At 38.5% G+C, this 15,158-nt stretch overlaps 1 protein-coding gene across 8 annotated transcripts in view; it reads left to right on the top strand.

Annotated features, from left to right (window-relative positions):
* NR3C2 (nuclear receptor subfamily 3 group C member 2) overlaps positions 1 to 15,158 on the top strand; it is a 272,715-nt gene that overhangs the window by 217,703 nt on the left and 39,854 nt on the right. For all 8 annotated transcript variants that reach the window (XM_065597780.1, XM_065597781.1, XM_065597782.1 and 5 more), the window contains exons 5-6: positions 8,259 to 8,603; positions 9,082 to 9,226. In XM_065597780.1, coding sequence (XP_065453852.1) covers positions 8,259 to 8,603; positions 9,082 to 9,226 — 490 coding nt within the window. The remainder of the gene's footprint in view (positions 1 to 8,258; positions 8,604 to 9,081; positions 9,227 to 15,158) is intronic.

Genomic DNA, 15,158 nt, shown 5'->3' with positions numbered 1-15,158 from the left:
TCTATCACCAAAATTATACTATGTGCTTTACAGATCATAAGAAGACAACTTTCAAACTTTCAGGACCCAGTTTTTCACCAACATTCCACAGGTTCAAAAGAGAGGGGCTGGTATCTGTGTACCAGCTCCCTCTTCAGTGCTGGCCTCTCCAAACACTCATTTTAGGAAAATGTGGTCCATCCTTCTTGCCTGAGTCAGAAGGCTGAGGTGCGGAAGGGGGAGAAATATCCTCTGCCTTGTAGCTCTAACAGCATTTTATACTACCTGCTAAAAGCAGATTTAATACAATGTTTCCATTTTCCTTCTTCTCCAGAGCTTGCATAGGGATTCTGTATCTTGTTTCCAGGCAGATGTTGATACTTAATTTAAGCATCTTTACGATTAAGTCCTCTGTATATCCTACCAACTCATCAGGCTCCCTTACTTTATGGAGTCTCACATCTAGATTCCAAGTCTTCACATGGTTTTACAAATTCTCCAAACATCTCTCTTAGAATAGTGGGCTTAGTCTTGCTCCTATAGTTGAAGTTTTACCATTTACTTCCATCAGTTCAGGATTGGTCCTATTGATTTTAACCAGGCTCTCATTTAGTTTTGTTTATTTCTCCTTTGTAAATAAATTAGTGGTAGTAGCAGTAGATTATCTCCGTTTTAGTTTTATGTAAGTGGACATCCATTTTAGCTGAACAAGTAGAGATGACTTTTCTGATATGATCTCTACCATGTTTCTCCACTAGAGAGATGATTAGTATTGTAGAATATAAATGTTATTTTGTACTGCAGCAATACTTATGCATATTTTCCTCTTTTTCAACAAGAGGTGCGGATTACTAGTTGCTGTAGTGCTGTCTGTAGCTTCAAAAAGTCAACATTATATGATTTTCCACAAGACTTCCCCTTGTATTTTATTTTAAATTTTGTATTCTGGTGCCTAAGAATATTAGACATCTACAAATACTGATCTAACAAAAAAAATCTTCGTAAAACATTCAAGATGTTAAAGCCAGAGCCATTTGCAAGGCATCTTTCACCACACATCTCCTTTGTTTAACTATTAATCTGTTTCAGAAAGCCTTAAGAATGTAAGAATTTAGGAACTGCGGTACAGGATCAGAATTGTGAAAGTCTTGTCCTGACCCTTAATAGTTAGAGATTGGCTTAAGCCCTAGAACATGAGGTTTTATATCCTTTCCAAAACTTTTTTTTTTGCATAGACTATTATAACTTTTGATATTCCTATTATTCACATAAGTGTCCAATCACTTTTAGAATACTGATGTTGAATTTCTTGATATGAATTACACACATGTTTCTAAAGAAAATAATTATAGGTTTTGAGCTTTTGATTAGCAGTTATCTTTATTCAGAATTCCTGCTGATCTGCCTGTGAATATGTTAAGGTTTATGACATTGTTGAGTACAGGCAGGAGCTATGATGCATATTTTCTCTCCAATTTTGAGTTGTCTTTATTAGCTTTATATTTGGTAGTCCAATTAAAGAACAAGTGTGAAACACACCTTAAAAAAATTAAACTCAGTGCAGTTACTTCTCAGAGGTTCTCAGAATCTTTTGTAGTTGGCTGCTGGCTTCTGTGGGAATTACCAAACCAGTTGAGCTAGAGTCCTGGCATGAAACCAGATGAAAAACACACTTCTTTCACTGTAAACATGACTATAAAGCAGTAATATTTTTCGTTTTGATGGTATAACGGAAGAAAATGAAATTGAAACACACTTTTTGTGATATTGTCATGCAAGAAAACGAAAAATAAACACAAAAATACTTGGAGAGGAAAAACAGAGGATTTATATCTTGGTTAAATGGGCTGTCAGTTTAGCTAAGCTGCTAGATGTTTGTGGGAACTACCCAACCAGTTCAGTTAGCATTCTGGCATGATCCCAGATTAAAATATAGTTTCTGCTTCTGCACACATGAAAGACGCATAAGATTCTTGTTCTTAGACTCATTGTGCTAATGGAAATAAAACATAGAGCTTGAAAAACATAAATTAATAATAAAAATAAGCAGCGATATTTGATCCTTTTTTATATTCTTTCAGGCCTATTTTTAACATTTTCCAGTGATGCATGTCACTGTTAACTCATTATCAAGTATTTTGCTGACCGTGGACATCCTAGCTTTGCTCTTGGGATACATTTGGTTGCAAAAGTGCTAGTTCAGCTTTGGCTTGCTAAAATAACTTAATAGTCATAGTGATCCCATCTCTGCATGCAGTACTGTACATATAACTGCATTCAATAGGGAGCAAATAAATTTTCACTTACTTTACAGTAAGTTTAATAAGTTTGTGCACATTGCCGGTTTGGAACTCAATATTTATTGGGAGTGGGGAGGAGAGTAAGTATATTTACCAGAACATAAGATCAGCTGCTGCTTTGTAGGGGCTCCTACTGGATACCATTTATTTCATTCTGAGGCAGGTAGGGAAGGGAGTTCAAAGAGAAGCTGTGTGCCATCAGTAGGAATGCCTCTGTGAGTAAAACAAGCAGGGTTTATTCTAATGAATGTTCTCTAGCTGGCTGACAAAAATACTAAAGGTGCTGCTGCTCTTTGGTGCCTGCCATAGAACATTATTTTTACATTTAATGTACCTCATATTATTTTTATGTTATTTGATCAGGTCTGGGATTGTTAGACTAGAGGATGGGATTCATGGAGCATTTAACCATCACTAAACTAGGCACTGGCATTTTATTTTTATTTGCACTGGTTGCATTTAGTTTAACAAAGTTTTGGATCAGTTGCATAATTATACCTTTTCAAAAAGAAATTAGAAAATGTCTTATGGTTAAGATTTAAAAAAAGAAAAAGAAGCAGGTAGTAACACTAAAATGGAACAATAACTATAATCTGTTAAACAGTCCTGTAGAGCTGCTTGAAATGTAGGAGTTAGGAGCATCTTTTATGGTAAAGAGAAGATATGGTAAGTTAAGGGAAAATATGAATATTTTTCAGAACAGAAAAATCACTGATATGGTGAATTAAATACTAGTGAACAATACAGAAATAAGGCTATTTTTAGAAAACTTGTCTCCCATTTTATTTTTTACCATTTTTTTCTTCATAAATGTTTGATCAGATTATTACAATTACTTTAGAAAAATCTACTTTGGTGATAGTCCCAGACTGACATGCTAATGTCATCACATCCATAGAGGTAGATTGTTAGTGTACGAAAGCATTTACTCCTCCAGTTGTACTTCTACTCAGAGACATTGGGCCTAAATGATTTGGTTAAGTTTTTGTACTTTATAAAGTTTCCCAATCTATTATACATGTGGCTGGTTGAATAATTGAATTTTAAATTATGACAGGCAGCTTTTGATTAATACTTATACATAGTTAGTTGTATATTTTATCCTTTTATAAAAATTTCCCTCTGGTTTGCACACCTGTGGGCATCTCATGGTTATGTCAACACTACAGTTTCTGCATAACATCCCTAAGATTACAGCTCAGGTAGGCATACCCATGCGATTGCAGCAAGGCATACCCATGCGATTGCAGCAAGGCATACCCATGCGATTGCAGCAAGGCATACCCATGCGATTGCAGCAAGGCATACCCATGCTAGCTTTAATCTAGATGCAGTGGTGTGGTCTCCAGTGCATGCTGTACAAGCTGTCCAGAACCCTGGCTATGTACTTATGTTGCTAGTCTGCGCCGCCATGTCTTCACTGCTGTTTTAACGTGCTGAAAGCTAGTGCGGGTTTGACTACCCAAGGTGCAGCTGCACTTCCGATTGCTGTGTAGACATACCTACAGAGAAAGAAATAAGAACTAAACGTACAAAGATATTCTCCAGGAAAAAAAAATGTGATGCAACTTTTTTATGGAGCAGAGTGTATGGATGTTTTGCAGTGATCGCATGAATGGAGCTGAACATGCACTTGCTACCGGGTATAGTGCTCACTGTTGAACTCATGACTAATCCTATTGACTTAAAAAAAAACACTCCCAGGACTGGATCTAACAATAGGGTCGGGCCCAGTATATTGAAGGCCTTGCATTTTATATTATTTTATTACGATCGTGCCTCGGAGGCACAGTCATCATGACCCAGGACCCTATTGTGCTAGGCACTGTACAAACACAGAACATAACGATGGTCTGTGTCCCAAAGAGCTTACAATCTAAATATAAGAAGAGAGACAACAGATGGTAACAGAGAGGGGAGTACAAAAAAATAAATAGTATTGGTCAGCATGATAGTGGTCTAAGCATACCAGCAGCCTGTTTTTTGTAGGCATCATGGAAAAAGAGTTTTAAGGAGGTTGTTGAAGGAGAATAATGAAGTGGCTTTGTAGATGTTTATGGAGAACTCTCAAGTATGAGGGACAGCATGGAAGAAAGCACAAAAGTTCTTTCAAAAGTGTTTTGAAAATGTAACAAATGAGTGATGTAGGCTGGCATCATGGGCTGATCGGAATCAGGAATCAATATGGTGATAGTGAATAAGAGACGATAGTTAAGGTAGGGATAGGCTCAGAAGAGCCTTGAAAGTGAATGTTTCAACACAAGCATCTTGTGTTTGATGCAATAAAGAAGGGGGCATCCAATGGAAGGAGGCCAAGACAGAGGTACATGCTCAAAAAAGTGGGCTAGGATAATGATCTTAGGCTAGGTCTACACTACAAGGGGGGGAGGGGGATAAGACCTAAGATACGCAACTTCAGCTACGTGAATAGCGTAGCTGAAGTTGCGTATTTTAGGTCGACTTACCTGGCTGTGAGGACGGCGGTGAGTTGACTGCTGCCATGCCGCCGTCGACTCCGCTTCCGCCTCTTGCCGCGGTGGATTTCCGGAGTCGACGGCAGAGCCATCGGGGATCGATTTTATCGCGTCTTCACTAGACGCGATAAGTCGATCCCCAATAGATCGATTGCTACCCGCCAATCCGGCGGGTAGTGAAGATGTGCCCTTAGTAGCAGCATTTTTAATGGCTCTGAAAGGTGAGATTGCATTTGTCAAGGCCAGAGAAAAGGTGCGAGATGAGAAATTAGAGAAGAGTTTTAGCTCTGTGGATGGGTAGGAAAGGTCATATCTTAAGGATGTTATGTGGAAAAAATTGCCAATATTTAGTTATAACCTATTTATTTTGATTTTATTATTCTTTTGTTTCAGTTTTCTGTCTTCATCACATATTCTGTTTTAAAATAATGTGTACAATATCTCAGTGCAGTCCATCCTGATGTTAAGGGAAGCATATTGGAGTGTTTTCAGCTACAAGTGCAGTGCCTTTGACAGTATTTCAATCATTAGTTTATTATGGTAGTTTATTTTGTTTTGTGTTTACCTGGAGATAGAGTTCTTTGGCCTATGTTAGGGAGGAGATCAGACACTAGATTATCATAATGGTCCCTTTTGGCCCTAAACTCTATGAACCTCTCTCTCCAAGTCCTATAACAGGCAAAGAAATTGAATTCACTGTCGTGTAGGGCTAAACATTGGCCCAAGCTGTCCCTTCCCATCTTAAAGCCTATGAGAGTCAGTGAAGAGGAGGATCTCTGCACTTAGTTCATCCCCAGTCATGTCAGTGTTGCACTTTTATTCCTCCCCCCAGAATAAACTGTGGGCTCAACTCCCAAATCTGGGAAATATCCTAAATCCTAAAACAGCGGTGGGCAACCTATGGCCAGCGAGCCGCATGCAGTCCATTAGAATAATCTGATTGTGGGCTGCAATTTATTTTTTTTCTTCTGCTTTTTTGGCCGTCTGCAGGGATGGCCCCCGGCAACTCCCAGTGGCCATGGTTCACCATTCCCAGCCAGTGGGAAGCGGGGGACCGCAGGGACTTGGAATCGGCTCGCTCCTGGGCTTCTAGGGACCAGTTGGATGCTTCAGGCTGACATACTAACCTCAAGATACAAATTATAATGCCTGGGTTATAGAGTCCAATGCAAAGCCTCATATGGAAATTGTGTCTTTTAAAAAATAAATGTTTGGCCCAGATGTGCAAGGATCCCCCCCAAGGCCATCATGGAATTTTGGAGATTTGCAGAATGTTCCTACCCAAAAGGTAGGAATGATGGGAAAAGTCTCCCACTTAAGTTTGTAAAATAACGTTTTTTCAGGTCTGGACTTTTATCAAAATAAAATGTTCTGATCAACCAGAAACAAACAGAAAAACAAAGAAGGCTAATTTCATTTCGTGGGAAATTTCCAGGTTTTTTGTTGTTGTTGTTCCACTGCCTTGCTCACATGGGAAAAAGGTGCTTTTAATGCTCTTTCACCTCTCCCCACTTCTTGGATAACATTTCGTCTTTAATACAGAAGATGTTGACAGAATCAATTCACGATCGACTGCAAGTTGGGAGATTCATCTAAGTTCTCCGTTGAGAGCCACCCTCCCCCAATATTGAGCTCATTGATTTAACAGACATTTTAACAGGAATCACAGTCTATACAATGTAATATGTTTACATAATCTGGATCTTAGACTCATTGTGCTAATGGAAATAAAACATAGAGCTTGAAAAACATAAATTAATAATAAAAATAAGCAGCGATATTTGATCCTTTTTTATATTCTTTCAGGCCTATTTTTAACATTTTCCAGTGATGCATGTCACTGTTAACTCATTATCAAGTATTTTGCTGACCGTGGACATCCTAGCTTTGCTCTTGGGATACATTTGGTTGCAAAAGTGCTAGTTCAGCTTTGGCTTGCTAAAATAACTTAATAGTCATAGTGATCCCATCTCTGCATGCAGTACTGTACATATAACTGCATTCAATAGGGAGCAAATAAATTTTCACTTACTTTACAGTAAGTTTAATAAGTTTGTGCACATTGCCGGTTTGGAACTCAATATTTATTGGGAGCTATTCACGTAGCTGAAGTTGCGTATCTTTTATTCTCTATGCTTAGATAATATGGTAATATATGCTATGTAAATACCTAAGGTAGAAGTTTGATTAATTTTACTTCACTGTGAGCCAAATCATATACCCTGTGAATGCCCAAGTAATGAAGAAAATGAGGTTTCTGCAGCAGATGGAGGGAGAAAGGAATCTCCCTCTCTTACTCTCCAGTGAACCACCAGCAGAGCTATTCTGTAGTCTTGCAGCTGGTGGAGCTTCTGTGGTAGTTGTTCCCCTATGTAAGGGACGGGGAAATGTAGCTGATTGTTCCTCGTATTTGCAGAACTATCAGTCACTTTACATTATGTGAATGGAAAATATGGAGGGCCCTCTGCACCCGACATCCTTTCATATAGTAGAGACATATCATAGTTGCTGTCTTCCGACTGAGAATATGCACCAACGGAGCATAGGGAGGACAGGATTTGCTGTTTAAAAATGAAATTTCAGTATGGTCAAGTTCACTCTAATGAAGCAGTACTATAACTGAAATATGTAAAAATTGGCTTAACGGCAGGAAGTGGGGAGAAGTGAATTAACAGCAAAGAGAGAGAAGTTTTACACTTCTCAGGCTCAGGATTTTTTGGTTAACTGGCTATATATGGTCATAGCGTAATTTCAAAAGTAGCCAGAAGAGAAGTCTGAGTCGTGAGATGAGAAAGTACTAGGGTAGAAAAAAAGAGTTACAATGACAAAGTGGTTTGACTAGATTAGACTAATAGGTTGATAAGTGACTTGTGATTTGTGTATAGAAATGGAAAATAATAAGACTAGGGGCCAGAAAGAATTATCTTGGTTACCAAATGCGATATGAGTCTAGAGACCATGAAGAAAAATGTTTGGGTGATAGATGATTAAGATAAAAACCTACAAAACAAATCAAAACCATTTTTACAATGTTTCATGTAAATTGAAAAAGGTAACTAGGAAACAGGATGTATTTATAGAAACAATAAATTAGCAGACATTATTTCACTATTGAAATGATACAACAGGGGACAACAAAAATGATTCATGGTTGTAGGAGAATTAATTATTATAAACTAAGAGAGGTAAGCCTTACTTGATTTTTGTTAATTTATTTGCATTAGGGGAGAAAAGGAGGGGGGAGGGGAGAGTGTGTCTTAGAAGAACATTTTAGAGATAGAGATGACATTTAGGTTTATTGGTACAGTATATCCTGGATTTAAGTGGGTAGGAGCCTGCTTATATATTTTTCTCCTGGCCCATGTTCCATTGTGTTCTGGTATTGTCATGCTTACTATTGGGTAAAGATGGTTTCCATATTAATTTCATTTATGAAATATTTTTTATGCCTCCATCAAGTAAAGGTTGTATCAGATTTCTGTGATTGTATTGTTCTTCTTTTCAGCCCGAAAGTCCAAAAAGTTGGGAAAATTGAAAGGGATGCATGAAGAACAGCAACAACAACAGCAGCAGCAACAGCCACCACCCCAAAGCCCAGAGGAAGGGACTACATATATTGCTCCAGTAAAAGAGCCATCTGTAAACACAGCACTTGTTCCTCACCTGTCTGCTATTTCACCAGCACTTGCTCCTTCACCCTCTATGGTCCTTGAAAGCATTGAGCCTGAAATAGTGTATGCAGGATATGATAATTCAAAACCAGATACAGCGGAGCACCTGCTTTCCACTTTAAACCGCCTTGCTGGCAAGCAGATGGTTCAGGTGGTAAAGTGGGCAAAGATACTTCCAGGTAAGAATGTATTTTATTGTATGTGTTTTATTTTGAAAATAGGATTTGTTGGTTAATATGCCATTTGCCCAACAGGTCTAGGTAAAATTAATCTTCTTTCATACATTTTAAAGATAGATAATATGATATTTTTGCAGGGGAGGAGGTGATAAATATTGTATTGCATCGTTAATGTAATGATTGTTTTTTGTTTTTCTGATTGAAAATTAAAACTTTGTCTTGTTGGTATTAGTAATAACCATCTAGATAAAATAAATGTTGGGTTTCTAGAACTAAGAGTTCTGTTTGACTGTAATGTTTTTAAAATGTGAAGACTAAGAATAGATTTCAGTGCTACAATTGTTTCATTGAATATTTTGGAGAAATGTAAACTGTTAGGGAAAGGTGAGCTTTTTTTCCAGTTTGAGCTTAAGGTAATTCACACTACATTGCACCTGAATGTTGATTGTAGTTTGTGATTAATCATTTTGTTCTTCAGGATTTAGAAACTTGCCTCTAGAGGACCAAATTACTCTAATCCAGTACTCATGGATGTGTCTATCATCATTTGCCTTGAGCTGGAGATCATACAAACATACAAACAGCCAATTCCTCTATTTTGCTCCAGATCTGGTCTTCAATGAGTAAGTATCTATTAATTGACCTTTTCAAAGTAAGATGGATTGAGTTAGATATTATAATATTTTTAAATATATACACAGAGTATGAAAAATTCAAATTCCCAATTTGAAATGTAGATACAAAATGCTGAGCAACTGAAAACTTTCAACAAAGCTACCCTACCTCCTTCCAATTTTCTTTGTGTATGCAAGTGCATGTAGAATGTTCCCAAAACAAGGATGTTATGTTGGCTTTGAAATATGACTGATATACAACCCAGATTAATAGAAAACAGTCTCTTTTTGGTATCTACTATAGTTTGGAAGAATATCTAATTTCTAGGAAATGTGAATGTTTAAATTGCAAGTTTTTCTAAGTAGATTCAGATAATGGTTCTTTTGTTAACAGTATACAGCTGCTCAATGTGTTTTCATGACAATCATAATTGCCCTTCTTTACACTCATGAAAGAAACTAAAATGTTTTTCTATAACGAAACATTCCTAGTTGTATGATGCCAAAAAAAAAAAAAAAGACTGAAGGAACTATTCCTTCCAAGCATGTGCATTCCTTCATATTTTAAGTTAATATTTTAGTGCTGGTTACTTGCTGAATTAGTGATTTAATTTGTGTTTGTTTATTCAGAATGGTAGGGTCAGGAAATAAAAATAACCAAACAGTCAAATTGAGATAGCATCATATGCTCATTCCAGAAGAAAGCTCTTTCTAAAAGTATGCAAGAGGAACAACCAATAGAACAGGAGGAGTGGTGAGGAAGAAAAACAGAAAAAGAATAGACAAAAAATAGAAGCTTCGAACTCAATTCACTAAACCATTCTGAACTATTTCTCTTGAAGAATGTGCTGCAAAATGTTATTGGTATTATTTCTGCATATGCTACTGTGCAGACAATTAACATTTTATGTACTTATTAGTTATTGCATTGTTTTGGCATCATCAGCCTGATCCAAAGCCCATTAAAATCAATGAGAGTCTTCCCATTTACTTCGAAAGGCTTTGGACCCAATCCCATAATGGTAAATGTCAAAACAGGTTTGACTAAGAGAAAGGCATTAGTTAATGGGAATGTGGTTAGAAATATACTTTCAGCCTGTGTGCTGAAGAAATTGAATAGGGAGTTCAAAACTTATATTAGTAGGAATTAATCCCACCTGCAAACAAAAATGTACTTGCAGTTTATAATGAGAAGTAATAGTAAAATTAGCATAAAACTCTAGCAGTTGAGTTAAAAAGGTATGGATTGAATGAATGGACTATAGACTATAGGACCATAAGGTGGATAGAAAGCTGGCTAGATCATTGGGCTCAACAGGTAGTGATCAATGGCTTAGTGTCTAGTTGGCAGCTGGTATTAAGCAGAGTGCCCTAGGGGTCGGTCCTGGGGCCAGTTTTGTTCAACATCTTCATTAATGATCTGGATGATGGGATGGATTGCACCCTCAGCAAGTTCACGGATGACACTAAGGTGGGGCGGGGAGAGAGATATGCTGGAGGGTAGGGATACGGTCCCTAGTAACCTAGACAAATTGGAGGATTGGGCCAAAAGAAATCTGATGAGGTTCAACAAGGACAAGTGCAGAGTCCTGCACTTAGAATGGAAGAATCCCATGCACTGCTACAGGCTGGGGACTGACTCGCTAAGTGGCAGTTCTGCAGAAAAGGATCTGGGGATTACAGCGGATGAGAAGTTGGATATGAGTCAACGATGTGCCCTTGTTGCCAAGAAGGCTAATGGTACATTGGGCTGCATTAGTAGGAGCATTGCCAGCAGATCAAGGGAAGTGATTATTCCCCTCTATTCGGCATTGGTGAGGCCACATCTGGAGTATTGCATCCAGTTTTTGGCCCTCCACTACAGAAAGGATATGGACAAATTGGAGAGAGTCCAGCAGAGGGCATGAAAATGATTAGGGGCCTGGGGCACATGACTTAGGAGGAGAGGCTGAGGGAACTGGGCTTATTTAGTCTGCAGAAGAGAAGAATGAGGGGGGATTTGATAGCAGCCTTCAACTACCTGAAGGGGGTTCCAAAGAGGATAGGGGTAGGCTGTTCTCAGTGGTGGGCAGATGACAGAACAAGGAGCAATGGTCTCAAGTTGCAGTGGGGGAGGTCTAGGTTGGATATTAGGAAAAACTATTTCACTAGGAGGGTGGAGAAGCACTGGAATGGGTTACCTAGGGAGGTGGTGGAATCTCCACCTTAGAGGTTTTTAAGGCCTGTCTTGACAAAGCCCTGGCTGGGATGATTTAGTTGGGGTTGGTCCTGCTTTGAGCAGAGGGTTGGACTAGGTGACCTCCTGAGGTCTCTTCCAACCCTAATATTCTATGATTCTGTGAGTTCAATCATGGGTTTTATGCTGCAGGTCCTAAAATAAATGTCCACAGGAGTTGCAGTGGCTGAGTTCAGTGAAAGGTACTATCCACTGCCTGCAAAGAAATTTTAAGGATATGCAAAAAAAGCTAGCTTTGTGAAAAAATAAGATGAATGATCTGAACTGCTCTAGATTGAACAATATACTTCCTATAACGCTATCAAAATCAGCATCCCACAGGGATTTTTGGAGGTTGGAAGATGGAACTGAAATTGTAGATAGATTGAAGACTACTTTGTTTAGGATTTGTTGACTATTAAATAAATTGATGCATATAGACTATGATAAGATACCATGGTAACAGTGGCCTTTGAACTACCTAAGAAAGACAAGTCCATAGAAATTCCTTGTTCGGCACTAAGGGCATGAATTCTTGGGAGTGAAGAAATACCTATAAAATTGAATGAAAATATCCATTTAAATAAACAGAAACAAAAATGTTTAAACTTGAAAGAATTAACCACGTCATGCTACGTTAGAAATAATTTATACCCTGACCTGGGAATTCTGATTGTCCTATGGGTAAAGTTGTATTCTGCTGGAAAAAATTAAATTGAACTCGGCAAAATCTGCAGGACTTGAGCATATCTGGGGAACCTTTCCTCAGACAAAGAGGACAAAAAATATTATAGACAGTTGATTGCATAATTAAAGCAAAAGTATCCTCTCATTTTCCATATATCATGTAATCTGTTTTTGTCCTTAATTTACCCTTCATAACTTCAGAATCCAGGCTGAATCCCTTTAAGACAATTTCCCTTGTCTACCTGTGGTAGCATTTCACTTTATTGCCTCACTCTGTGCATTTGTTTCTGCATCTTTGTGGAAATGTATCATGTCCACGAAAGTAATGATGAGTGACATTCACATACCTTAAACATTTTGTTTAAAAAAAAAATCCAGATGGCTTGAAACAAACATTGTGCTCTGAACGTTCTTAAGACTATCTCTGCTTTTTCTATTATTATTTATAGTTTTCTGAGTACTATGTAACGATAGATTCCATTGTCTTACAAACACCCAGCGCTCCCTGGTGTGCAGGGGGATGATAGATATCACTACATCCTTTGAGGGCTTGTCTATATGGAGACACTCAGGAAAATTAATCTGAATTAATTTTTAAAGTGGATTAGTTAAACTGCATTAAACCCCTGTATGGACAGTGTTGTTCAAAATTAAAGTGGTCTTACTTCAGTTTAATTAAGTTGACCAAGTTGAATTAAGGTTGCTGTAATTCTGAATAAGAGCATCCACACAGGATTTTAATGTGGTTTAACTAATCCACTTTAAATTCACACCTTTAGGCTAGGTCTACACTACCCGCCTGAATCGGTGGGTAGAAATCGACCTCTCGGGGATCGATTTATCGCGTCCCAACGGGACGCGACAATCGATCCCCGAATCGGCGCTCTTACTCCACTAGCGGAGGTGGGAGTAAGCGCCGCCGACAGAAAGCCGCAGAAGTCGATTTTGCCGCCGTCCTCACAGCGGGGTAAGTCGGCTGCGATACGTCGAATTCAGCTACGCTATTCACGTAGCTGAATTTGCGTATCTTAAATCGACTCCCCCCTGTAGTGTAGATGTACCCTTAGTTTAATTGGATTATTTCCTGAGTGTGTCTGTGTAGACAGCCCCTAATAGAGTGCAGCATGCACTGCCCTATACACTTGATCAGCTCTACTGGCTGATGCTGGGTGAGAGAGAGGTGCCTGAACTTGTCTCCTTCCATCTCTGTTTGAGACAGGTGCCTCTAACAATACTTGCTCAATGCTGTTCTTGTTAGTCCTTCATATCCAATGCCTGAAGAAGTTGTCCTCCATCCTTGCACAAGAGATGAAGAAATAATATAATACCCAGCTCTAATATAGCCCTTTTCATCAGTAGATCTCTAAGTGCTTTACAAAACTATCATTATCCCCATTTTACAGAAGGGAAACTGAGGCACAGGGCAGTGACATGACTTGCTGAAGGTCACTGAGCCCTATCACTGGGTACTGGGAATAGAATCCAGGTCTCTTGACTACCAGAATAGTGCTCTGTGCAGTAGGCCACACAGCCAGGACGGTCCTTATACCTTGACCTATCCTATCATGGGGGTGTGGACACTTTGTTTTGATGAACAATTAATAAAAAATAGTTAAATGAATATAACTGAATAAAATGGAGGGTGGTGTCAATCCCAGAAAGTGTATGAGATGCATGAGTGAGTGAGGAACAAAGTATAGGATTATATACACACTAATGCATTTTTGTTCCTTATATGGTAAAATAAATAATAAGTTTCTTGTTAGTTTTTAACAAATTGTTTTCTTTGACATTCAGCATATTATCTTTTCACTTTTTTCTTAAATACTGTCAGCAAAAGGAAGTTCTGCATCTGAAAATGTTGGAAATGGTGTGATATGGTGACTCTTTTCTGTGACTCATTTCTTATTCCTCTGATGGCTGGCTTACAAGAAATGATTAGCAAATGAGAATCTCTTGTTACTTATTTGTTAAGTACATCCTTTAATCATCAAAAATGTATTCCACAAGCCCCTCCATGCCTATATTTGATTTGATTTCCATGTTAGGGTTACGCAGGACTAGAAATATTTGCCCACCTTCACCAGCCTCTGGTGTATACCTGAATAAATGCCTTTATGAATTATGCACATATTCCACCTCTTTGCCTGTGCTTAGAGAACAAGATGTGAGCCGAGTGATAAAATGAAGATAAAATACTTTTCAACTATGTCTCTTAATGTGTTGTGGAAATTTCTAAACACTTTAAAATTGGTATTAATTAAACCAGTGCTATTTATTTTGTTCATGTGTGTGCATATATACTATATGTACAGTGCTTGAATGTGTATATTACACAGCACAGGGGTCATCATTAAAAGTGAATATAGAGCATTACTTCATCAGAATTATTTCCCATTGTAAACCTAGTGAAAGATTGTGCTATACGTGGTGCAGCATAGTGGTTACTATTGGTAAATGTTGACTTAAATGGAAATCATTGTATGTGTAATATATAGAAAGAATAAATGATGAGTGTGGTGCAGTGTAAAGTTTTTATCAGTAGCGTGCCTTTTAGCTGCCCATATTACTTACGTGTAGTGAAGCTATTATGATGCATTTTCCCACCATAGACAGGAGGTCGAATTTTCAAAAGCACCCAAGTGACATAGGGGCTAGATCCACAAAGGGAGTCAGCCCTGACACTGCCGAGCTGCTTGGCACCCTAGCTCACGCCTATGCCCCAGCAGCATTCTTGAAATATGCATTCCACCCCCTATTTCACCTGCAGGGTCCAATCTGGTAGCCATTCTGAGAGCACACCTACTCGGGGCGGGGGGGGGACATCTCTAGGGTACCCAGTAGCCCAATGGTTAGGGCACTCATCTGGGTGTGGGAAAGTTGTATTAAATGATTAAATATATATTGAGCTAGAAAGGGAAAGTGAGAGCTTGACTCTATAGCCCAGTAGTCAGGGCACCCAGATGGGATATGGGAGACCAAATTCAATTCCTTACTCCAAATCAGGTAATTTGAAGCAGGGATTTGAAAAAAGGTCTA

The sequence above is a fragment of the Chrysemys picta genome, chromosome 5, assembly GCF_011386835.1.
Source record: "Chrysemys picta bellii isolate R12L10 chromosome 5, ASM1138683v2, whole genome shotgun sequence".
In the NCBI taxonomy this organism is placed as follows: Eukaryota; Metazoa; Chordata; order Testudines; family Emydidae; genus Chrysemys; species Chrysemys picta.
The sequence above is the reverse complement of the archived record's forward strand: the minus strand, read 5'-3'. Positions and strand labels throughout refer to the sequence as shown.